Here is a 24,848-nt window from a genome sequence, read left to right on the forward strand (position 1 = left end):
CATAAAACAACATTTTGTGCCATGGAGAAACTTGCTCAACCACATTCCGAAAATTATTAACAGAGACTAAAAGGTGTCGAGTGTTTTCAAGAAAACAAAGATTGTTTTTTATGTGTTGTCCAGATTGCAGGTCGCTCCATCTATGTGGAATACCTTAATGTATAATGCCTTGTTACAAAGATAAATCCTCCATTTTACTGCTTGGAATTTTGCCACAAGCACAAAAATATTGCACCTTAAGATATCTGCCTCTTGCAGACAACTTATTGTCTCTGGATTAAAAAAATATTTAAAGATGTTCTAAAGTACTCTAATAAATGCAGCTGAGAAAAGAAAAAAGTACGTGACATTCTGTATAAAAATTTTGCCTAAAACACATTCAAATCATACACAAAGGACATATGCAGAAGCCCCTGTATTTAAAATGCCTTGAATATGAGAATATGGCTGCACTCTTGACCTCTTCTCCACCCTCTCAGTCAAAGTACTCAACCCTCTTCAGCCTTTCTCGCCCCTTAACCAACCACTGAGCGGGGTGCAGGGCCATAGTTCAATATCTGGGGTTTCCCCTTTCAGAGGCGTGATAACAAGGACAGAGGCGGTTTTGACAGTGACTGTCTTGTACGCACGGCCAAACACACACAAGCACCCATGCATACTGGCGGACATCTGAAAGGGAACAATGTCCGCTTGGGTTTGAAGTCAACCCCATGGGGTCAAAACTCTTTAGCGGTAAGAGAGCCTTCTAATGTTTTTGCTGGTTTTCCTTTCAAGGCCAATTTGAAACCCATAAAGTTTTTGATTATTTAACGCAATATATTTTAATTTTTCAGATGAAACAATACATTTAATCTTCCCAGCTAGAATAAAAAGCGATGACACTGACACACAATCCCCCCTTTCTCTGTCTTTTTTTCCTTTTTTTTTCTTTTTTCTTCTGTTGGTTAGCATGGTGGGGATATCTGAGTGTTCAGCGCTAGGGGCTCTGACAACGATACGGTTCAGGTCAAGGGGAAACCATGAAAGGGAAGACACGCACAAAACCAGAAAGACTGTGCAGAAACATGTCCGAGACATTAAGATAAGACTTATATATTCATAAACAAGAAAGTCAGAGAAGTGTTGCGATACCAGAGCAGAGGGAGTCTGTTGAATACAGGGTGTGGCTGGCAGCTACAAGGGTGATGGGATATCACAGTCGCTCGTTTTGACATTTTTCTTTGCTTTCTTCACATTGTCCGCCGATGACAAGTAGCAGAACTAAATAAATTCCTAACTCCACCAGACCATCAAACTTCCTTTCTTGTAAGTGCATGCATGTACAAATAAACTTGTTTTTAGGCATGTGTAATTTTACAAAACCAACTCTCAGAATTAAAAAGCATGGGAATTTCATGAAAAACCTCTGAGAATCGGTTTTATTGGCTTTCACTCCTTTGACATGTTAGTGGTTATTTACTTATATTCAAGATTTTGTAGAAGGTTATCTCAAGTGAGTTGTCAGAAGGGACCCTAAGCGACAGGACTGGTTAAATGCATTTGCGCTTCAGAGAGAGTCGCATGGAGGAAGGAGTGAAATGAAAGGAATACATGAATGACACCAGCACTAGGACCTGCAGGGAGGAGACTCTCACTAAAGATCACCACAGACTGTGGGAGGCACACAGACTGAAGTGGATGGCCCAAGACCTGGATGCAGAAGCGGGATTTTGATTTTGGGATAATTCTTCTGCAGGTCTGAGGAAAAACAAGTGAAGAGGAATATAGCTGGCTTACTTTTCAACTTTTATCCAACAGTGGAGAGAGGAGAAGGAGCATTACAACGTGGTGAGTTTTCTTCTTCTGATTTGGGAGTTGAGGTAAAACCTGATTAGTGTGCATGGCGTTTATTTTTAGACTCTTTTCTTTCTTTCTTTTTTTTTTTTTTGTCTTTTCCTCCTTTACCTGCTTCTGAGTGAGAGTGAAGCCCTCTTGGAAAAGGCTGAGGTTAGGCACCAGGCTTGCTGGGGAGAACATTCCAGCTGGAAACAGCACACAGGAGGTGCCATGAAAAAAAAAAAAAAGTTTTACAAGATAACACTGCTAATGTTTGTGGTGCCATGTGCTGTCAGCATTTTTGCGTCACACACAATCATTTTCTGGGTTTGCTTATAGAGCGAGAGGAGAGGACTGGGTCGAGCTTCAGCAGAGCAGAGAGAACAGAAATGAAGGTTAGAGAAGAAGAAGAAAAAAAAGGGGGTTCTCCAAACTTCAATGGGAAGTCATTTACTGCTCAGTAAACTCCTGGGACATCAGGTTACCTTGTCTCCCCCCCTCTCTACCTTTTTTTTTTTTCTAGCTGTCTTTCTTTCCCACTCATGTTACACAACCCTCAAAAGACTTGTAGATTCTGATGAGCTCCAGTGTCTAACATGAAGTTACGGAGGTTATCTGAGGGAGGGGCTTGTTGCTTATATGGGCGTGCCTTTGAACTTTTATTATCATTATTATTATTATTATTATACATACCCGTATTTTATGTTTCAAGGCAAGTTTGTGAATTTAACACTGGCTCCATGCCTGCCACTCCTACATGGAATTCTTTTCGGGCTTTGACGAAGCAGGAATGTCATGACGAACAAACATTTACTCACACAAACCAACATTAGACATCAAGGGCTTCAGGAGTAACTCCGATTTAGCCATTTTGTGAAAGATTAAGTAGGTTTTGTGTTAAATTAAACATCAAAATCAAAAAACAAATGTGATGCTAAAATAAATAGTGACTTCATCACTTATATTTGTCAATGTATGTGTGTATCAAACATGTGTATCAAAGACAAAACTGTGGAAGGTAAAAAATAAAAAAAAAATTTTGGTGATTTTTGTGGCTGGTGTGAACCAACATGGATGCTGACAATTTTTCAATGACTTCTTTTTAGGACACAAAAGGCAAAAATCCCATGGTGTGGTTCATCACACCTCCCCTCAGGTTCATGTTGCTTTTATTGTTACAGAGGCACATTCAAAATTAAAGTTTTCAAGAGTCCTAATCCTTTTTCTTTCTCTGTGAAATAAAGATAAAAAAGAGAGATGATTTCTGCTTGAGAAAAAGTTTGTTATTCTGTCAAATTTCTTGCTTAGTGAAAAGAGGAGAAATTAAAAATTGAAATCTTCACTGATTCCTTACATGTGGCATAATTCATCTGTGAATGAACCGTGCGTCATGGCTGTGGCCTCCTGGCATAAAAAAAAAAAAAAAAAAAACGTTTGATTGATGAATAAGTTTGAAATGTATTCTTTCAAATTGTTTGATTTTAAAACAGATTTGCACCAATTTGTCACGGACTAAGAAGCAAACCTGGTGCGAGAGCTAAAAACAGCTTAAGGCACATGAACTGACGTTTCTATGTGTATGGAGGGCAGATGGACAGTGCTGTTTTCCCCTTCAGACAAAGATGTCTGTGATTATTCATGACCCTCTCAGGTTTCCCTTTGAAGTTGAGTTACTGCTTTCTCTCTGTTAGTGCCAGTGTATTCCTGTGCACATTGTTTATGTGTGTATGTTTGTGTAATCTGTGTGAGTGTGGACTATATGTCGAAGAGAGAGCGCAAGAGCCACAGAGAACTTTGAAGAGACTTGTACAAAATTCTGAATGTCTTGCATGTTAGTGCAAACTATGATGTATGCTGGGTTAGCCAGAGGTTGACACATGCTACACGAGTTACACGTTTGTGGAAAATAACCACTTGTTATTAACAGTCATGTTGGGTGTTCATCAGTTTTAAGTTAAACTATTTTATTGCTAATATAACATTATACAAGCTTTATTATGTTGAAGCCTGAGACAGAAAATAACTATTTACAAATTTGATTAGAGTGAGAGAGTTAATTAGTTCTATATAGTATATGTTTTTTTTTTTTTTTTTACTTTACTTTTTCCCTTTTAAATAAACTGCAAAATGCAGTTTATTACCTGACTGGTATTGACCCAGGGTCCTCATCTTAGTCCCTTTTAAACTTTTTCCACCTAGGTTTCATTTTGTATATTTTTTCATATAGTATTTGTTTTGGGTCAATATATGTTCCTGGTTCTGTCAGATTTAGATTTGCATGTAGACCAGCGGTCTTCAGCTCTCGTCTTTCATGGTCAGAGTCAAGCAAGGTTTAATTGTTTCCTAGCTTCAAAATGCCCCAGTCAAATAATCAGGTCATTAGCACGGCTATGCGGAGAACTTGCATGCTAAGGAGGTAATTCAGCCCTTTTATTGTTTGCATGGACACATATAAAAGCTACAGGACACTTGATCTGGAGAACTGAAGTTGAAAATCCCTGATCTGTATGCTCCCTTCATCTTTTACACTGATTATTGTGTTTTCATCAAAATATTGATTTAACAGTGACAACTGTGCTGTTACAAGCTAAATATGTCATCTGCCAGTGTTCCCAACCTTTCAATTTCACATTCTAGAAAAATAATCTAAAATGTGAAACATATGTGACAAATAATTGGTGGTAAATGGGAGAGAATAAATTGATTTGTGTTTTTTTTTAATCACCTGAATGGAAAAATACATGTTATTTATTGTCTGCATACCCTACATGCTCATTCCCATTCTGTAACAAATGTGGCTGAAATGTTATTGATGGAATGTTAGTTATGATTTTAACTATCAATGTATTTTTTCAGTTGTCATTCGTAGCTTAATATTGGACTATAAGTAAATAGATTACAATACATTTGTAATTGTAACTACAGGTAATGAATAACCAGCTAAATAAAGAACGACATGGTATTGTCAGAAGGTGAAAATGCCTTTCTTCTTAAAATTCAACTTAAATTGTGATTCAGAGACTTGCAGGAATCTCATCTGCAAGTCTGCAATGAAATGTGATTCACATTTGGAAAAGCAGTGATGTTCTCATTCACTTATCTTCTGTTTATCTTTTGCTACGTATAATGCAAGTTTTAGAAAAACTTAATTTTAACCTTGTGTGTATGGCTTCAGCAGTGGTTATGTGATAATAGTAAATTAATAAGATTGAATTGGAAATACCAAAATTTTGCGTCTGAAGCTGGTGATATATTTTTGCAGATTTAAATTTCTTTTTAGCAAATGTTGCATAAGAAAATATAAAGACAGACATGTAAGTATTTGTTTAAACGTCCTGGCAAAAGCTGTCATGTTTTAAAAGTTGCCTACCAATCTGTAAATTTTATTCTTATGGTGGCAGTACAAAACAAACAGCACTTTTTACATGGCAAACAAAGCAAAAACTGATCCATGTAATTCTGCCTTCCTAACATTTGCTTAAAGTCTTGCTCTTCCTCGCAATCTGAAAGAACCACCAAAGTATCTCCACATTTCACGGACAATTGACGGTTTCCTTTTAAGGCACTTAAACTTTATTTTAACACAACTCACTGATACCCAAAACACAAGACTTTGTTATGTTTGGCGTGACACTTTTTTATTGATCAGAGGTAATGAAACTGATTTAGGCACGGGGACGGTGAATGAGCGACTTGATAGGCAAGTGTGAAAACGTTGTGGAAGGCAGTGTAACTGAGAAGAAACCTGAGCAGGGAAACTGAGGGGAGGAGATTAATTAACACAGAAACGAACATAGCTGGAGCCAAGCAAGCCATCAAATGATCTTATGAACCAAAAGCTAAAAACGGCCACTGAAATAAATATCTGAAGCAATGCACAAAAACACAAGACCTGAAGGGAGAACACAAGAAAGAACCATAATTGACCACAAACCCAAGCCAAAATCTAAGCCAATTGAAAAGCAAAAGCACATTCCTTGCTGTTTTCCTTCATTTCCTTCATTCTAATGTTCTCACTGTTTTCTGTAAGCATTTCATAAGGTGAAAACTTCAATCTGCTGTTGGAGTCAAGGAGAGTTGGAGTCAAGCTGGTGACGACAGGTATCATTGGCACGCCTAGTGTGAATGTCTGGTACTTAAAATATAACAGAAAACAAAACAGCAAGCAAATCCATTGCAGCTGCACTCTCCCTCAGGAATTTCCATATGAAACAAAACAAAAATTCTCCAAATGCATGAAAGATGTTTGTTTTATTTATTTTTTTAATCATAATTTCATTGTTTTGTCTTCACTTCACTTCTTTTATTTTAAGATAATGATGATGTTAGGTAGCTGACATTTTGCAAGAAAAACATTTTCACACTGACCAAACTCAGATTGCACAAAAGTTTACTCTGAAAGTAAAACATGCAATTAAGCAAGTGGGATCTCTCCATCACCCTTCCTGTAGGAGAAAAAAAAAAGATGTTTGAACATATACAGGAAAGCATCTATTTACAAGAGGTAAGGAGGTGATCATTCATGGCTCATAATGTAAATTGAGCATGGTTCTCATTTCATTCAGCACTAGGGTTTAAGGACATCTGGTGAAAAGCAGCCAATTGTGAGATCTGTCTGGAATCAGTGGGAGGGCAAAAGGTCAGAGTTCATCCATGGGATTTCACGTCTGAGCCTATGGAGGAAAATAGGCATCTGGGAGTCATGGAAGGTCAGAATTTAAAACCGTAAACACAGGAGCTTGGAGCAGAAACCAGGGCAGAAAATGGGAAATGTGACCAATTTAAAGCTTGAGAACTACAGGCAAGTTGTGTTTGATTATCTCATGAGTTGTGTGTTAAATTAAATTTTTTTGTTGTTGTTTCTTCTATTTTAATTGTTGTTAAAGTTACTTTATTTTACATTTTCTCACAAAGTCTAAAAGCAAGGTTGCTTGACATTTAGATCTTTCCGAGTTTAGACAGACAAGTTGTCTCACATGTGTCATTTCTTCATCCGGACCTGTTTTTCTGCCTCTTCCCACCGTAGAATAGGTCAAACTATCATACTCCCATGTTGGAATTTTTCCAAACAGAAAATTTAACCCGGGGCTGTTGCTGTGTGAGTCAGCGTTTGACTGTTGGCGTTCTTATTTTTGACAGGTGCTACGCTTAGGTTTTCTGTCTTCCTCTGTGTGATACTTTTCTTGCACAGTGAGCACAGTATATGCTTCAAAAAGTGACACCTAAGTGTGCAGACATGTCCGCACATTCTACATTAAATGCCTCTCTGGTGCTTAGCTATGAGTCGCTGTCTCTTCATGCATGTGCAAACACAGTAGCTGATAAATCATCAAATCGGTGAAACCTTTTTCAGAGCAAGAATAACTTCGTCATGGTGCTAATCTGTTGACTTAGTGCACGTCTTCAGTTTTGAATTGTTTCGCTGCAACTCTTTTGATATGTGCGCGTGTGTGTGTGTGTACATTTGGATTGTTTTGATGACACCGTCTTCTTCTCCCTCTTCCATGCCCTTTATCCCAAATGGTAGTTTGGCTGCAGCTTGTCTGGACATGACAAGAACCTCTACCTTGTTGCCATCATCATGGTAAAATATTTTCTTATTTTTTAGTGTTGATTAAGAAACATGCAGCATTTTGGGTTTCGAAAAAGATGCTCTATAGTGAGATCAATTCATAAACTTCCATTCTTATTCATTTCCTGTCAGAAGTCAAACAAAACAGGCGTGCTATTTCTTTTTTTTTAGCAATTCTGTGAATTATGCACAGGTGTGCACATGTATATGTCTACTTGGATGTGTATTAAACGCATGCACACACCTTAGCCCCAAGGACCAAAGCAAAGCCACTCACTGTGCACTTATTTGGATTGTTCTGATGGGAGAATGCACAGAATGCAGAGGGATGAGCTACCGGCTAGTTGCTATAGACTGCTCTCAGCCAGCACACAGGATTAAAATGCCGTCCTTGCTTACATCTGTGTTAGCCAGAGAGGATCCCTAAATCACTATGACTTCAAGGACTTTATAACTGCTTTTCTTGGCCTTCATCTTCAAATGCTCGAGTAGAACTGTCATCTAAAATCCGAGTATTCGTGGCGTTGCACTAAGATTTTTCACTAAACATGAAGGTATTTGAGAAGACTTGATTTGTCAGAGATTACGCGCGCAACCAGAAAACGCAAGCAGCTGAACTCGAAAGCAGGCACTTTATCTCTTTCACCACAGATCTGCTCACACACTTAACATGGCATGCTGCTTGCAGACAGAGGATGGGCCTGGGAGGTCCCACACAGACAGGTGGTTGACATCAGCTGGAGGGGAGGGAGCGAGGGCAAAGAGACACAGAAGCACGGAGAGAGAGAGAGAGAGAGAGAGAGAGTGATGACAGAGTGATGTAGAGACCACACAGAACAGAAAATGGTGGGGTCAAGTCTTTAGTAAGCATGACGGCAAACTGACAAACACCGGGAGTAAGATTAGACTTTTTTTTTTTTTTCAAGCTTGGCTGGTTGTCTATAGAATGCATAGCGGTCTTGCATGTGAAACTCATATCACCAGCAAGTGAAGGTACATTTATGTTTTATCTTGTTGACCAACAACTTTTAGAAGACTGTCATTTTAAACTTAATAAGATATTTGGTTAAAAAAAGAAAAACGCGTGTGATACTAACGAAAACATACATGGTTTATGAGAGTAATTAGATTCACGTTATTTATTTCATTTGCTTCTAGAGTTCTTTGCAATTCAAAAAACACATTTTGAAATTATAATAAAATAACTCAGTGCCATTAGTCATCAAAAAATTATTTACTGTCTTCACAATGATATTTTACCCTTAAATATATTTAAATTGAGTGAAATAAGGGTTGAGATGCTGAATATCACTAAGTGGCAATAATTCATTTAAAATATATACTTCTTTAGTAAGTCTCCAGCCACATGGCACCAAAAATTTTAAGGTTATTGGTTTTACCATTTAGTTGAAATTGCAAACAGGTTTATACAATACCGGAAGGACCATTCAAACAATGCACAGTTTGCATATCCTTATTTCTGATCCAACATATACAGATTATTTTTTTTTTTTTTGTCTACAGGGCCACACCCATGCTTGTGGCACCATGACAACAGCGCAGTAGGAAAAGGGCACAATGGAAAATTTTTGGCGGCTGAGCAAGCACATCAGTATCTTTACGCCCACGTCTGGAAACATGCAAATTTTACCCGACAACTTGCTTCTGATTAATTCTCTGTTTTGTTTACTATACCGCACAATCACAGGTGCCCTAGAAATGTATGTACTTGCATGTCAACGGTGGACAGGTCATTAAAACGCAGATTCGTAGGAAAATGAGTCAAGGTCGACTCAGGCTGGTGAGCCGTGTGACTCACCCTTAGTCACCGATCTATATACGTAACACAGCTAAGATTTATTTTATGTCGTTACTGTTGTTGAGTTTCTCCAGTGGAATTAATAATGTACAAACTTCTTCCACACTGTAATGATTCTGACATTAAGCTAGATTTAAATCGAAGTACTTATCCATTAACGTCACAAAAGAGGTTGGCGTTTTTGGAGGGGGCGCCCGAATGTGGGCAAAGGGAGGCAGACGTGGAGAAAAAATTAATCTGTTTTATAAAAAAGACATCTTACAAAACCAAAGACCAAGATTCAAAATTTCAAACACAAAGAAGACGTTAATAAAACCCAAAACCAACCAGAAACATTGAGGGAAGAATTACACAAGACACACAGTGGGGCAGTTTCAAACAGTACATCAGCCAAGGATGGAGGAACCAACAAAGAGCAATGAAAAACAGTCATCTGATGTACTGAGTGATGGCTGGAGAATGACACTGAATGCAGGTGAGTTAATCAGGGGAGCAGCTGTGAAAAACAGCAAACAGGCAGAGTGAGGGAAAGAGGAATGAGAGGAAACTGAACCTTAGATAATAACTAAGTTTGTGAATGACAGAATTAAAAATATGTATAAATTATTTGCAATTATATATACAGATGGTTGAAAAGGTTTAGTTTCAAATAAGACAGGATTTGCTTCTACTATTTCTGAACTAAGTGTATTTATGAAACAAAGAACATCTGACCATTTAGCTACGTATACCTTGGAAATGTTAGTGATACCGATGGCCTTAGAGTGGGTAGAGCAAAATAAAATTGAAAAAAGTTCTTATATGTTCAGATTCATTGCCCTCACTAATGCCTATTTTAAATGTCCCATCTGAAAGTCGTATGGAGTTGGTGTATGAAATTTATGAAGTTATATTTAGAATAACAAAAGCTCAAATAACAAAAGCTCAAATAAAGATTAGGTTTATGTGGATACCTGCTCATATGGAAGGGAATGATATGGCAGATCATTATTAAGAGCAACATTAAATCTGAATGGCAACAACTGTGGGAAGAGGGAACTGAAGGTGGTCATTTATTTCATATAAAAAAGAAATAGGACATATGAAAATAATTGGAGAAAATCGAAAAGAGCAAAGTAATGACAAGATTGCAGCTCAGACATAGTGGATTAAATAAAACTTTACATTTGACAAGTAAGTATTCAACAGGTAGTTGTGAGTTTGGTGTGGGTATGGAAACAGTACAACATATAATAATTCATTGTGAAAAATATACAGTAAGTAGAGAGAAGCTAAAACAAGAAATTACGAAATATGATTTAAAGACATTAAAACTTGATAGGATATTAACTAAACATAAAATAGATGAAGCAGTTATGACATTTTTGAAGGAAACAGGATTATATGTAAGAATTTAGATTAAAGGGAGATACTCCAGCATATTAGATGGCGATAATACATCTTAACGTTAAATGTCACCCGCCAGTAAAAATCTGAAAGAAGAAGAACTAGACACATAGAAAAAATGCAAACGATGGGGCAAAAGCACATCATATATCGTCTTATTTAATATGACATATTAACTAATATGCGATAGCCTTAGTGGAAATAAACAACTGAATATGGAAAAAAATATTTTCTTACAGTAATAAATAATTAGAGAGGAACACAAAAGAAAAAAAAACAAACTGGCATAAGCACCTGTCAATAGTTTCTTCAGAAGAAACTATTGCTGAAACTCTACCTGGCCTCGATCCATGAGTGATTTTTAACTCCCCATAAGGACCATTCGCTCAGCTCTTGGATTCAAGTTAACGTAAAATGTTCTCCCTTGTTTTTTATTTCCTCATATTTCAATCTATTTTACTTATACTCCAAATACAATATGATATTCCCCTTCTCTAGTCTCCCTTATAACTTGTCATTTCTCCCCAGCCCTTGATGTATCCGACTTATTTCTCTCCGTTTTTCCATCTTTGTCTTTGTCCTTGTCCGTGGCCAAACAAGCATTCTTGCATTTGGCCCTCCTCTCGAGTCAACGCTGTGGGATTTTACATTCTCTCCAGGAAGGGGGAGTTACTGCCATAGCTATGCTAAAAGATTAACCACTTGTTATGAGAAGACTGCTGAATGTCAAGGTCATAAAAGCTAGGGTTCTGGAAAACATGTTAATCATTTTGTCCATTCTGCCTTCAAGGCCTTAAAGACTGGACTCCCACATCCACTGGTCCACTTCAGGATGAGGGTGGGTTTACTGGGACTGGACCAAATTATAGCGAGGAGCAACAGGAGAGAGAGCAAAGCCTTTCCCAAATACAACTGGGATGCTCTGCTGCTCTGACTTGAGTACAATTTTGGAGTACTTTGATCCTGGAATATGGACAACCTTTGGTTACCCTATTGCTCAAATGTACATGTGCTAGCTCAGTGATACAACTATCACTTGGGGTTTTTTCTACCCAAAATATGTTTCAGAATATATAGCTTTAAGTCAGTTGGTCTCAAACTAAGACAATCAAAACTAGGTTATAATTAATTTTTGACTTGAATGAAAAAGAAACACTTCAGAATAAAAGAAGAAAGAATCCCTCATTGTTATACTATATTCAAATGAAATTACTGCGGAAATCAAAGCCAGAAGAAAATGTTTATTTTGGAGTTACTCATAGATGCCACAAAGTGACAGTGCTGTGTTTGTTTTGAATTTTCTTCAAGAATATCACAATGACTCAATCTTACTGATAGTGATTCATGCTTCAACGTTGTGTAAGTGCCTTGAGGTATTGTTTTGGTGTGTCTACTCAATGTCAATTTTGCTGTACACAATCTGGGATTGTGTACATTAAACTATTGATGAAAACCAGATTAGAAAAGATCTTCAAGGCACAGACATATATGGATTCTTGGGAGATTTTTTGTTTTTTTTGATAAAGAATATTCTTCTATTGTAACATGAATATAATAATAACAATATAAAACCATATAATTAGCTGTTGACAGGAATCTAGGTCTTCCAGGGTTTTAAAAAGTTAGTTTTGAAACTCCTGAAATGTTCCTCTAGTTTATTATTCTTTGAGTTTTTATTCAAAGTTACATTGTGAGAATCTGACACCAGCCCAGCTGTGACATCGTTTGGTACAATGAAGTTGCAAAATCTATCACAAATTGATCATTTTCACAATATGACTGGATGCAATATGCATATTGTTGGTGTTAGCTGATTATTTAAGCCTCCCCTGGTCCTAGCTAGTAGCTCAGCAGGAATGCAGCAAATGTCACGGTCAGACAGCAGGGATGCTGGGAGAGTTTTCTCATCGTGTCATCAGTTTCAGAAACCAGACATACACTGAAAATAAACTCGCAAAAGTGCACACGGGGTCAGAACAAACTTACCCAACAAAATAAAAAACATGTTAAGCTTTTAAATTAACACAGTTTAAAAACACAATAGATTTACTGTAGATCTTCTACAGTAAATGTAGAAAGCAAATGAGTCAGAAAGCATCATCATCTGCTGTTTTTTCAAAGTCAAAAGAACATGTTTACTTGTGGCTCATGTGAAAAAAGGTAATTTATTTAGCACATGTTTATGTGCATTAACAGAGGAGTAAAGGCGCTTGTGTCTTGTTTTCAACTACACAACTGTCTTGAAGTAATTGGGGACATACTTTATAGGATGTGAAGTCGTATCTCTTATATATTATGGTCTTCCAATAGGTCACTATATAGCTTCTGTGGTACAGTATGGTAACTTTTATCCAATTTCAGTTAAGTTTTTAATGGGAATTAGACATATAATCTAACCTTGACCAAAAAGATCCCTGGATTTTTATCAAAAACAATGATTGTGTAATTTTCCTCAGAGACAAGATATCATTAACTCATCCCAGTGCTGTCCATCCGCACATATAAACTTGTATTGGTTCTGAAATCTGTTCTCTGTTAGACACAGAATCCGCTACTCAGGAAGTAACCTCTGGCTTTTAAATGTGAGCCAAGTCTATTTCCAGGAGCAAAAAGTGTGGATACAGTTAAATGAAAGACCATCAGAAAAAAGCAAGAGTTGGATGATTACTTTTTTTACAATCCCTCGTTTCCATTTTCCACACCATTATCTGTTCTGATTCTTTCAGGATGTCCCTCAAATATACTTTTCTTCATTTTTTCCACAGCTAGTAATCAAAACATCTGCCGGAACTGACAGTCTGTGTTTATTACTGACTTTCTTTCTTCTGTTCTTTGTCTAAAATCGGTTGACAAATACAGAGGGTGTTGGAAAGGCTTTGATCACAGCTATGTCAATACCGTGACCCAACCCAAGTGAAGAGGAGCTTTTTATTTTGTGCTGTTTTTGCGAATCAGTTTGACCGGTACTTTCATCGGTTACATGTTTTATTTGATTCATTTGCTCCAGAAGTTTATTTGCATATTAAGGCTGAGTTAAAAAGAATTTAGATAAAATCTCAAACCTGCATACCTACCTGATTAATTAATTGAAATTGAAATGCACATTCCAGGGTTTAAAATGCTGTGCCTGTGGGCTATACATTTTTGGAATGTTGTAGAGCCTCACTCAATAAATCCATCAACTTAATACAATTGGCTGTGAAGAACCAGCGTCACCTTTTTTCCCCTTTGGAGCATTTGGACTCTGCAAGCCTCTGTAAAAGTTTTTTTGTATTGCGTTTGACATTTGACATTTTATTGGGGAATGAAGTGCTTTAGCAGGAAATGTATCTCCGTCACATTGGGACTGGTTGACTCATTCTTCCAGTATCCTGAACTTCAGGGCAGAAAATTTAATGCTTCCAGTATTTCTGATTCACAACAGCTCACTTGGGTCTTAAACCATATGCCTTTAAACATAAAAACATGTGGGTACACATTTAAAAATAAAGTATATCAAAAGTTCATTGAAATAGTTGGTCTTAACTCAGTCCAGAAGCCAATGACTATAAGGTCCTGAGCAAATATGTCTCATCTCAATGGAGATTTTCTAGGACAATGTAAATTTTTGTTCTTCCATTTAGGTCTCTACTCCACCCAGGCATTTTCCTGTTGGTGTTCTACATCCTTGCTCTAATTGGTATCTCCGGAGCTCTTTGTAGGAATTACTTCCTACAAAGTGAATGGAGACACATTGTGATGACGTCCTGAATGCAGAGGGTTAGATAGAGCAGGAGCTTCAGAAGTCAAATTTTGTTTCACGTCATGTTTGACATATACAGCGTTTTTGTCTTAATTTTGCTATAAAATGGCACTATGTGCATCCTAAATAGGGCCTAAATTTGTTGCATTTTTGTCAGATTCACTTCCTGGACTTAAAGAGTGGCACCTCATGGTCATTAAGAGCCTTATGCAAGTTTAGTTATTCTTCAAAACATTCTTATGCTGTTCAAAGGGTCACTGAAATGTGTTTTAGTGATGCTTCAAAGAATAGGGAGATTTACTGTTGTGCTTAGGAGAGGTACATTTAATTGTGATATTTCAACAAAAAATTTCTACAGTGTTATCTGATGAAAAGAAAGCTATTAGAAGCGTTTACCAGCACTGTGGATAGCATGCAAATTTTCAGAATTTCAATAAATTTATAAAGAGAAACACTTACAAATTAGAGACCACAAATTAGCTTACATTTTATTAGCGTTAAATAAATCAGAGTTGACTGAAAATAAGCACCATTCGATGACAGCTATAGGGCATGAATGTTGAAACATCAGTTGCATGACTTGAGTTTAAAATGTGCAGCTTGATTTAAAGTGAACATATATCGTCAGATTGCTGGGTCCTTTATGTAGACTAAAGATAAACATATAGAAAACACATTTTATGGAATGTTAATAGTTTTCAAAGTTGTTTGGCTGAAATGGTACATTTTACTTAAATGGGAGATATATTTGTACATATGTGAATTACATATTTTGGAGTTATTTGAGGTGGGTGACCCCATCCTGACATAACTTAAGAAAACATATTTATTTTGACATTGCGCGTTTCCATGACTACTTCTCACAAAGCACCCAAAGATGCTTATGCAAACAGTATGACATCATTTTGACTGCCTGTTCATCCAACTGAGACTTTGTTTCTCACGAAACACTGAATAAATAACGATTACAATAATAACTTTTGATTTGAACTACGGGCTTTCATTTCTAATCAAACAAACCCCAAATATCAATCTCACTTATGGGAAGCAAGCTGACCTGGCAGCCATCCCACTTGATTATTTCCAGTGGTTGACAGCGAGAGGAAATGCACAACACTGAGCTGCTGAGAGACTCAGAGAAACTGTTTACCTTTCTCAGTTTTTTTTTTCTCTGCTACTACCCCCTCATCATCTTCTGTGCTCTTCCTCCCCTATCCTCTGCTGCTGTCACTCTCTCCTTCTCACCCGCTCATAATCTGATGCCGTTGTCATCATGCTGACAGATGTGTGTGTTTGTTTGACCAAACCGCTGAAGCGATGCTCCTGCTCATCTTTTAACAGGGACTTGTTACTAATGACTAATGCACACCACAGATAGGACAAATCTGTCACTTAGTGTAAACTAAGCTCGAACTGACGGAAAGCAATGCTCGCCTTTCATGGTGTGGGCCACCTGCGTTTTCTTTACTGTTCACCTCAGCCAAATTTAATTACATGGCATGTCACTGGCACATTATATCAATAGATCATTTTTTCTGTTGACTGGCTGACAAAACAAAACCATGCTACAAGAATCTGCTGTGTACATGGTTGGCTTCAATGGCACTGGCTTGGAGAAATGTCTCTATCAGAAGTGTTTCCGTTTCCTACAGGACTTGTTTTTATTATTATAGCCTTGCAGCGGAGTAATCTGTGATTTTCCTCCGCTTATATACATTTTGTTCATTAAAATAAACTTTCTCTGCCTAAACCATCACTTCTTCACCCTTGCGGTGCCTTGCCATGCTTATGCTATCACCGCATAGGGTGAGGAGAAATTCCACAACAGAAAATGTTTCTGATTAATTGAAAAAAAAATGGAACCTCCTCTCTTTCCAGTAAACTACGCAGGGCTGGTTCTGCCGCATGCCAATTCTCCTTGGAGGGTCCTGCTTATTGTATAATCATAGCAACTTTATTAAACAATTGCTTTGTTTACATGACAGTGTGAAAACATGAATCACACTCTGTCTGTTCTTCCTGTTGCCGTGAGAGTTTTGGAATTCCTTTGTCATTATTTGGGCACAAAATCATCTCCTCCGAACGTTCCAGTTATTGCAAGACATTTCTCATTGTGTAGTGTATTAATGAGTGATGCCTATGCACCAAATAAAAATAGTTTTACTTGTGGCTATGGGAATGAGATGTTGCACTCTGCAAAACTTTTTTTCCCCACCACATTGCTATAGTTTGTAAATCTGTCACTTTGGGAAAACTGATGTGAACCCTGACAAAGGAAAACACAATCTCACATATGATCACATATGTATTATATGTGATCAAACGCAATCATCTTTCTCACCTTCTAAACATTTTAAATCTTTTTGGAGGAGTCTTTGACTCTTCTTTATGTTAGGTAGTTGCATCAGCTAACAAAAGCTTGGAGGCTTTTGTTTATACATGTTACTCTTAAGGTCTGACCACAAAATTTGAATCAGATGCAAATCTTAACTCTTCTTGGCCAGTGTGCCATATGGTTTTATTTCGTTTGCTCTGCTCTGGATGTTTATGCTGCTAAGTGACCCGTTTTCAACAGCCGGACTGATTACTTAAGTATGTAGAGCGAAGTGAATCAAGCGAAGAAATCGGTGAACATCCATTCACCGATAGTGGAAAACGAATGTTTTCATAAATCCATAATTGCACAAAACACTTAAGAACTCATCTGAATATTTTCCTGTGCTACAAAAGTTATTTCATGCAGTAATGAAATAACTTTGCAGTAATGTGCATATTTCTTAGGCTATGTACAGTATTACTGTGAGAAATTTTGAGGCAATTGCTAAGGTAATCCTATAACTCAGAAGTGTTCTCGAAAACTCTCTGACCCCTGTGCTCCTGGGAACAAGTGTTTACTCTGCCTCCACCAGTATTAAACAAAAGCCACATATTTTCAACATTAAGATCCTACAGGCTCACCTCGGGCCCGGCTGCCCGTCAACCTGGATCAGTCAGTTTGCCCCATGTTTGGACCACCTCCGGATGTGTATATGTGAAGCCGAGTGTGTTTGATTGTGTTTATTGAACTCAAAAGATCTTCCTGTTCTATCAGTGTGTCAAAACAATAGCTGTCTGCATGGCCAAGGATTACTTGGTTGTTTTGGAGATGCAGTGCAAACTGACCTTCCACCAAAGTTTCCGTGTACATTCATGCTGCCTAAGTTATTTATAGTTATTCTTAAGTAAAATACAACAGAACATCACCAAAGGAAAGCAACAAGAGGCAAAAGACTGAAACCACTGTCAAAAGTTTTCACCACTAATTTTTTATTATATTGGACTAAGAAGAGCATTTCCCTTCATCATGTAAGTAGGGCGAGATATGAACTAAAAGTCAAGCATAGTTAATATTTGTCCTATTGCCCTGTTCTTTTACACAGTTCAATATTCATAGAAAACTGTATAAATGGAAAAAGTTTCCAATAAAATACATTGATACAAAAGCATCAATGTATTTTATTGGGGGTTTGTGTAAATGACCAAAGCAATTATGAAGAGGGAGGAAAATCTTACATGGCCTTCAAATTAGTTAGTTTGTACAAATCAATTTAAAAAGCTAGTTCTTTGGGCTCCCAAATGGCTCCTCATATTTTATTGCATAAATTAGTCAAGTGTGTTTGCATCAGTTTTTATAAAATGAGAAGAACTGAGTGCTACAAAACAAAACAAAAAATGAAACTAAAAGTAAAGACATCTGAAGTATGCAATAGGGTTAAATTACACATTGTCTGCCTTTCAGACATCTATCACATTAAAAACTGTCCTAACTTTTTATGGATTTATTTTAAGTATTATTACCCAGCTTATAAGGTTTGTCTAAAGGTTGAGTTATAGCTGGGCTTTTGAAAGGGCACCCGTCATTATGTTTTAAACTCTTGCAGTTGTGCATGCTAATCATTTTTCAATGCCTTTAAGGAGTAAGCACTGTCGTGAATGCTTCCAACTCGGTCCACATGCTAAGAGATACAGTGATGCCACGCTGGCAGGATGTGGGGAGTAGTGTGTGTGGAGAGCGTTGGGGCAAAGCACACACTTGCTGGGTAGGATTTGGAACCCATCGGCAACTGCTTGTAGTTCTACATGCATTTGTGGTTGTAACAAAACAATAACTGGTCCACGTTGTATTGATACTTTTGGAAGCTGTGTCTAACTGTCTTGCATATTGCCAAATGTGGAAATTGTAGTTTGAAGAAAAAAATCTAATTATAGCCTCTAGCAATATCAGCTTGTGGGAAAATACCTGAGCATGGATTTAAAATTCCAAATTTCTTCTCTGTTGTCCAGTTAAGATTTCCAAAGGGAACTGAGCCAATAATATTTTGATAAGCCTCAGCTGCCTGTCTTTGTAAGCTGGTGGAAACAAAGCAGGCGGTTCTGACACATAATGGATCTTGCTTGCTATGTTGTAAAAGAAAATGTTTCAGAGGACCTCTGTGCCTCAGAAGGTAAAATTAAAAACAGAAGCCACTGTGTTTTTGTTAAGAAATATACCATCGACCACTAACTGCTTTCTGAGCTTTGCTATATCCAACCAGAAGGCTGCAAACTTCACAAGGCAATAACATTAAACTTGAAGAGGTAAATATTTGCAGCAGCCATAAACTTTGTGGTATTTCAACACTGAGGACTATAACAGTGAGATGGATGCAGCAAAGCATTGTTGATAAGTAGTAACTGGTCAGCTTCAACTCACCATATTGACCTCTTGAATATTTGCAATGTTGAAAGACATTTGTTCAGACACATTAAGGCGTCTAAATATGCAAATTATTTTCATAAAACACTTTAGATTTCTGCATGCACATGAATGGAATGTATTTTTAAGTTGGAGGCGCATGTTTGACAGCTGCAGATTAAATAAAGTGCATAGCTTTTAAAGATGTCTAGATGCCCCAAATACCAATGAGTAACAAGCCTCAACTTTGAAAGTTTATATATATGTATATACAATCTACTAGCATGTATCAGCCTGACGGAATACAGCTTGATACTTGGAGACACAATAACTTTTTTACGTATACGATGGTAACTTTGGCTTCCAAAGGAAAATAAATCAATACTACATCAACCTTAAAGACTATTGGTAGCTACTTGTTTTAGTAAAATTATATTTCTCTTAGCCTTTATTTTGTGTATATGTGTGTGTATCACAGAGCTACGGTTCAGAGGGTCCAGGTGGCAGGCATGAGGGCCCCAGTCTTCATTGGAGTTTGGCTCTAGAGTCCACAGGAGCTTCTTCAATTGGACACATTTCACAGGTACATACATATAGACCTTGCAAAACAACAAAAACAGATGTGTAAGAAAGGCAAGATCGGAACTGTTGTGGTCAGTGTTTTTCTGAGTTACGTATTTATATAAATATTCTAGATAAGTGCCTTGCAAAAGCATTCCCACCCCTGGATCTTTTCTAGATTTTTCATGTTACAGCCACAAACTTTATTTTATTTCTCATGATAGATGAACATGAAGAGCTGGACCACTGAGAAGAGGAGGGAAAATCATGATTTTCCAATTTGTTTTCTGAAATGTGTGGAACTTTTAGAAGGATTCATCAGCTAACTCCTCTAAATGCCAGCTGAAGTTATTTAACAATCCAATGGATGTCGGGATCCTTGCTTGTTTGGGATTTGGCTTTTGTATTTTTTAATTATTTTCTGGTGTTTTATTGATGTTTTAGAAGTTGGGCCAACGTTTCCATGATTCAAGTACACAAACTGAAGTAAAGCATGACATCACAACATTAACCATTAGCATTAAGAAAGAATGAGCGATACAGGTGCTGGAATGGTGATGTCATGGTGTGAATGGATCACACCCTGAATCATGCTGGAAATTGTGAGTTTGTACAAACTGTGATCCAAAACCGATCTTGTGAGTGGGTCATTTTAATGCACTGATTCTAGATTTAAAACACTCAAATGAATGGCCCTTCCCGTGATTATTGTTTGATATTTAGTTTGTTCTTGTGTTCTCCTCTTTGAGCATTTGGATTTAGTTATGTTAGACCTGTCTTAATTTTTCCTCTTTGTTTATAGTTTGAATTTTAGTCATTGCCATCTCCTGAGACTGTCTGGGATGACTCCTACCTCCGTCACCCCAGACGGTCTCAGTAATTGTGTCCATCAGCAAGATGCTTCACCCGCCCATCCTGCTGGAGGTCAGAGGGTGCCATTTACCGTTTAGTTCAACTCCCTTTGTGTTCGTCTTCCTCTCTCAGTTTCCATTTTTCTCCTTGCCACATTTTCTCTGATTAGATTCTTTGTCATTTCCTCAACATTAAAGCTACTGGATTTTGTTAGTTTCTTTCGTTAGACTGTCTGTCACATTCATGCCAGTTTTATGTTCTGTTTCCTTAGTGACTACTGTATAAGTTTCTATTTTTATTATTAAAGAAATACTCCAAACTTTTGTCTCGGGTTCTGTCTGCATTTTGGTCCAACTAGAAAATAAAAACAGCAATGCCTTCACAGAACACCGAATGTTTTAATACCGACGATAAAATACACAGGTCATTTATATTCACCAAATGAGTAACTTGTGAAGGACGTTGTTTGAACCTTAGTTTTTTTTTAGGGTTATCAAAGTCTGTCAAAAAATTAGCAATGAAATACATTATAGTTTGTGGGCAGAACACTGAGATAAAATACATTAGACTCAATTTTACATGCATTCTTCTAAGCTATTCATTAGGCAATTTCTCAAAATTGAAGCTATTGTAAAAATGCTAATTACGATGATTTTCTGACATTTACCCAGGACGTGTGCCCATGAGGTCATCACTACTGGTTCTGCTCCTCCTGATCGGCGTCCAGGCTGTACTGAACATGGGAGGTGGTTTGGCCCGGAACCCTGGAGCAGCCAATCACAGAGCAGGGCAGCAGGAGACAGCAGCATCCAGGGGACAGCTTTCTCAGGACCAAATTTCATATCAGCAACACAGAACCACCCATCATAGAACCAAGAGGACAAACAGTGCAGCCTCAAACATGCACAACAGAAGCCCTGTCATTGGGCCCTCTCCAGCAGGTTCCTCTCCAGACCCCTCCAGCCCAGTGGTAGACCCAAAGCTCTTCTCCAAGAGACATTATCGCCCCTCACCTCGTGTTGTCTTTAGCGAGGTAATCCCTTCGCATGATGTTCTGGATGGTGAGGGTTATGACTTTGAAGGAGTAAGGGGGCTGAGGGTAAGGCGCAAAGCAGGATCACACACCATGCATCGAGGAGAGTACTCCGTGTGTGACAGTATGAATACCTGGGTGAACAAGACACGAGCCACAGACATGTCTGGAAATGAAGTGACAGTACTCTCCCACGTTACAGTCAACAACAAGGTGAAGAAACAACTTTTTTATGAGACCACCTGTAGATCTCCGACGCACAGGAGTTCCGGAATCGGGGGACGATCTGGAGGGCGAGGTGGAAAGCAAGGCTCCAAGACAGGCAACTCGGGTTGTCGAGGCATTGACAGCCGCTACTGGAACTCCCACTGCACCAACACAGACATATATGTAAGCGCCCTGACCGTCTTCAAGGAACAGACAGCCTGGCGTTTCATCCGCATCAACGCTGCGTGTGTGTGTGTTCTCAGCCGGAATTCTTGGTCAAGAAGACCAGGACACTGACTGAGGTGGACCGCTCTTAACCACCGGACCATGAACGCGAACACACATTTCTACAAAACAGCCACTGCAGCTTCTATGCCAATGCTCCTATCATACACCCACTGATAACAGCAGTCAATAAACACACACACACACACACACACACACACACACACACACACACACACACACACACACACACACACACACACACACACACACACACACACATTTCTTCATTCAGTCCCTTGTTCCCTGACCCTACCTCAGTCAAAGAAGTCCTAGTAGTTTTAAGTTATGAGGACCGCATGTTATATTTATGGTTTATACAGACAAATATAAAAGTATATACAGTATGTGTACATATACAAAATTATTTCAACTTTTTAAATGTTAATGTTGTTATTGTTATTGTGTTGTCCATGCTGTTATTTATTAAACTCCTCAGTGCTTGCCTGCCTGGTTGTGATGTTTTTCTCCCGCTCACACGGCCTTAAAGTGCTGTGGAAATGCATTTGCTCCTCCCCTTTCTTGCTTTTTTGTCACACTAAAAAGAAATTACACCAGAAAAGAGCGTGTGGTGGAACATAAAAAAAGGGTTTTAACAATTATTCCGTTTGTGATTGGATATGAATAGCTAAACAATTGATTGAATCCAGCTTGAGGCCAATGGTTTCCATCAAAAGTTTGGAAACAACTGACAATGAAACTTTTACATCACCACCTAGGGATTTTGGTTGACTCCTCCTTGCATAATTGTTTCAAATTAGCTACTTCAGCTTAAATTCAACTGGTGGTTTGACATTCTCCTTAAAGACTTTCTAGTAGAGAGCAGAATTTCATCTACAGAAAGTCATTTAGGTTCTGAGAAGCAAGGAAACAACAGATCATTACACTGTCATCAGTGATTGTCAGATGTTTTTATTCTTAAATACTGTACTTTTAAATTAGATGTAATGGGGTACATATGTTCTAAAAATTCCTATGTTTTCTAATCAGAGACCAGAATAATTTCCCTAGAGTCTTTGGACTCGTGATGTGTTTTGGCAGATTTAAGAAGGGCCTTTGTGATACTTTAGGGACAGTAGTGATTCTCCCCATGGAACTCGCAGGGATGCCATTTTTGCCCAGTCTCCTTCTGATGACCGTTGACCGTAAGTGAGGAAAGAGGGGCCTGCAGTTTTAAATGCTGCGCAGAGTTTTTAGTGACATCCTTTATCAGTTAATACACTCTAGGAATCACTTACTTTATTTATTTCTCAATTTGTGGGTTATGTACTTATGTTTTTTTTCTTTTCAAAGTTAAGACGTTCACGAGAACAAAAATTTAACATTTATTACAGTGCGTGTACTGAATATGAATCCCACTTTGAATGAAATTACTAAAGTATAACATACTTAATTCCATGTATTCCTGTCATCACTATTAGGTGAACATTGCTCGTTCGTTCAGGCAAGTCGTTATATTTTAACGGACAATGCCGCCCTCTTGTGGTGAAAAACAGAACAGCGTTCCGTCCCTGCTGTCACATTGTTTCCCCACCTCTCCTCACATCACCAGGTGCGTGGCTGTTCTCTCACAATGACTCTTCCTGTATAGCAAGTACACAGTGTGTTTCCAGGAAACATCATTATGCCAAGCCTGTGTGATCAAAGGTTTTTTTTTTCTTCTTCTTTTTTTCAGAAACTGACTCTAGATAAACTCCATTTGGCAGAATCTACTGACATGCATTCAGAGTTACTAATAGAGCACTGCCTCCTTTTGATCCTGTAACAGCAGCTGCAAAGTTATACAACAGTATGTAAGTGAAGCAGAAATCACAGAAAATATGCAAAGGGTTCTAGATTATGTTTTTTTTAGACCACAATCAAACACTTGCCACTTTCACAACTTAGTCCAAAATTGCCTTGGAAACCAGGTGATTGTTTTTACCAGCTAACCAACTTGTGAAACAGAATGGTGTATAAGAAGTTTACTGACTTACTTAAACATTAGCAGTTCTATCTCTGAATAGCTGAAAAAATAAAATTAAAGATAGAAAAAAAGGGTTTTGGAGTAACCTAGTCAAAGGGGCTTAGAACCAGTTGAGATAATGTGAAGTGGCTTTATCAGGACTTTGGTGCTCAAAAACCATCCAAAGAGGACGAAATAAAACACTTCTGAAAGGAAGCGGAATGAAAATTCCTCAACTGCAATGTGAAAGACTTAGAGCCATTTATTCAAATTGCTTGACTGCAGTTGGTGCCAAAAGAGGTACTGATGTGTCCCTGAAAACCTTTACCAATGGTTATTGGTCTGATCCAGGACATTGATGGGTCTGCACTGACAGGAGGTGGATGAGCTGGTCTACTGGTGTGGTGAGGACCAGCTGAAGCTTAACCCACTCAAGACTGCAGAGATTATGGCAGACTTCCAGAGAACACCCCCAACACTCCCTCCTCCTAACCTCCTCAGAAACAGTGTCTACAGTGAATTGGTTCCTATGAACTAACTGATATGGTCCTCACACATTGAGACTGTCTGGAAGAAGACCCATCTGAGACTGTACATTATGTGGAAACTCAAGAATTACAACTGCCATGGGAGCTGCTGGTACTACTGCTTTTTGCAAAGGTAAGACACCACATAGACATTTTCTTAACTCAGAGTATCTTGATAAACAATTCAAGTCCCCAGATCAATGTTGTGCATTTTTTGCACAAATTAAAGCTTTTCTTGTTTTGTAAAAAATACTGCATATATTTAAATGTACAAGAATATATACTAAGGCATATCAAATGTTCTTTGAGAGAGAAAACAAAAGGACATTAGCATAACTGAAATCAAACTAATTGTTTGTGTGCACAAATTTGGAGACTAAAGCTGATACT

General features: G+C 38.0%; 1 protein-coding gene across 2 annotated transcripts; it reads left to right on the forward strand.

Moving 5' to 3' along the window:
* The first annotated feature begins 1,688 nt into the window (after positions 1-1,688).
* ngfa (nerve growth factor a (beta polypeptide)) lies at positions 1,689-22,427 on the forward strand. 2 transcript variants are annotated; one of them, XM_055049592.1, is made up of 3 exons: positions 1,689-1,827; positions 19,527-19,631; positions 21,133-22,427. In XM_055049592.1, exon 3 carries the CDS (start codon positions 21,144-21,146, stop codon positions 21,996-21,998), a length of 855 nt encoding a protein of 284 aa, XP_054905567.1. In that variant the 5' UTR covers positions 1,689-1,827; positions 19,527-19,631; positions 21,133-21,143; the 3' UTR covers positions 21,999-22,427. The 2 variants fall into 2 exon arrangements, with proteins under 2 accessions (XP_054905567.1, XP_054905568.1); XM_055049593.1 differs by lacking the exon at positions 19,527-19,631.
* The last annotated feature ends 2,421 nt before the right edge of the window (positions 22,428-24,848 follow it).

The sequence above is a fragment of the Poeciliopsis prolifica genome, unplaced genomic scaffold (genome assembly GCF_027474105.1).
Source record: "Poeciliopsis prolifica strain line A6 unplaced genomic scaffold, Auburn_PproV2 SCAFFOLD029, whole genome shotgun sequence".
Taxonomy (NCBI): Eukaryota; Metazoa; Chordata; class Actinopteri; order Cyprinodontiformes; family Poeciliidae; genus Poeciliopsis; species Poeciliopsis prolifica.

What these genes read in the sequence shown, in the direction of transcription:
- ngfa (XM_055049592.1), top strand. Translation starts at nt 21,144, where the DNA reads ATGAGGTCATCACTACTGGTTCTGCTCCTCCTGATCGGCGTCCAGGCT.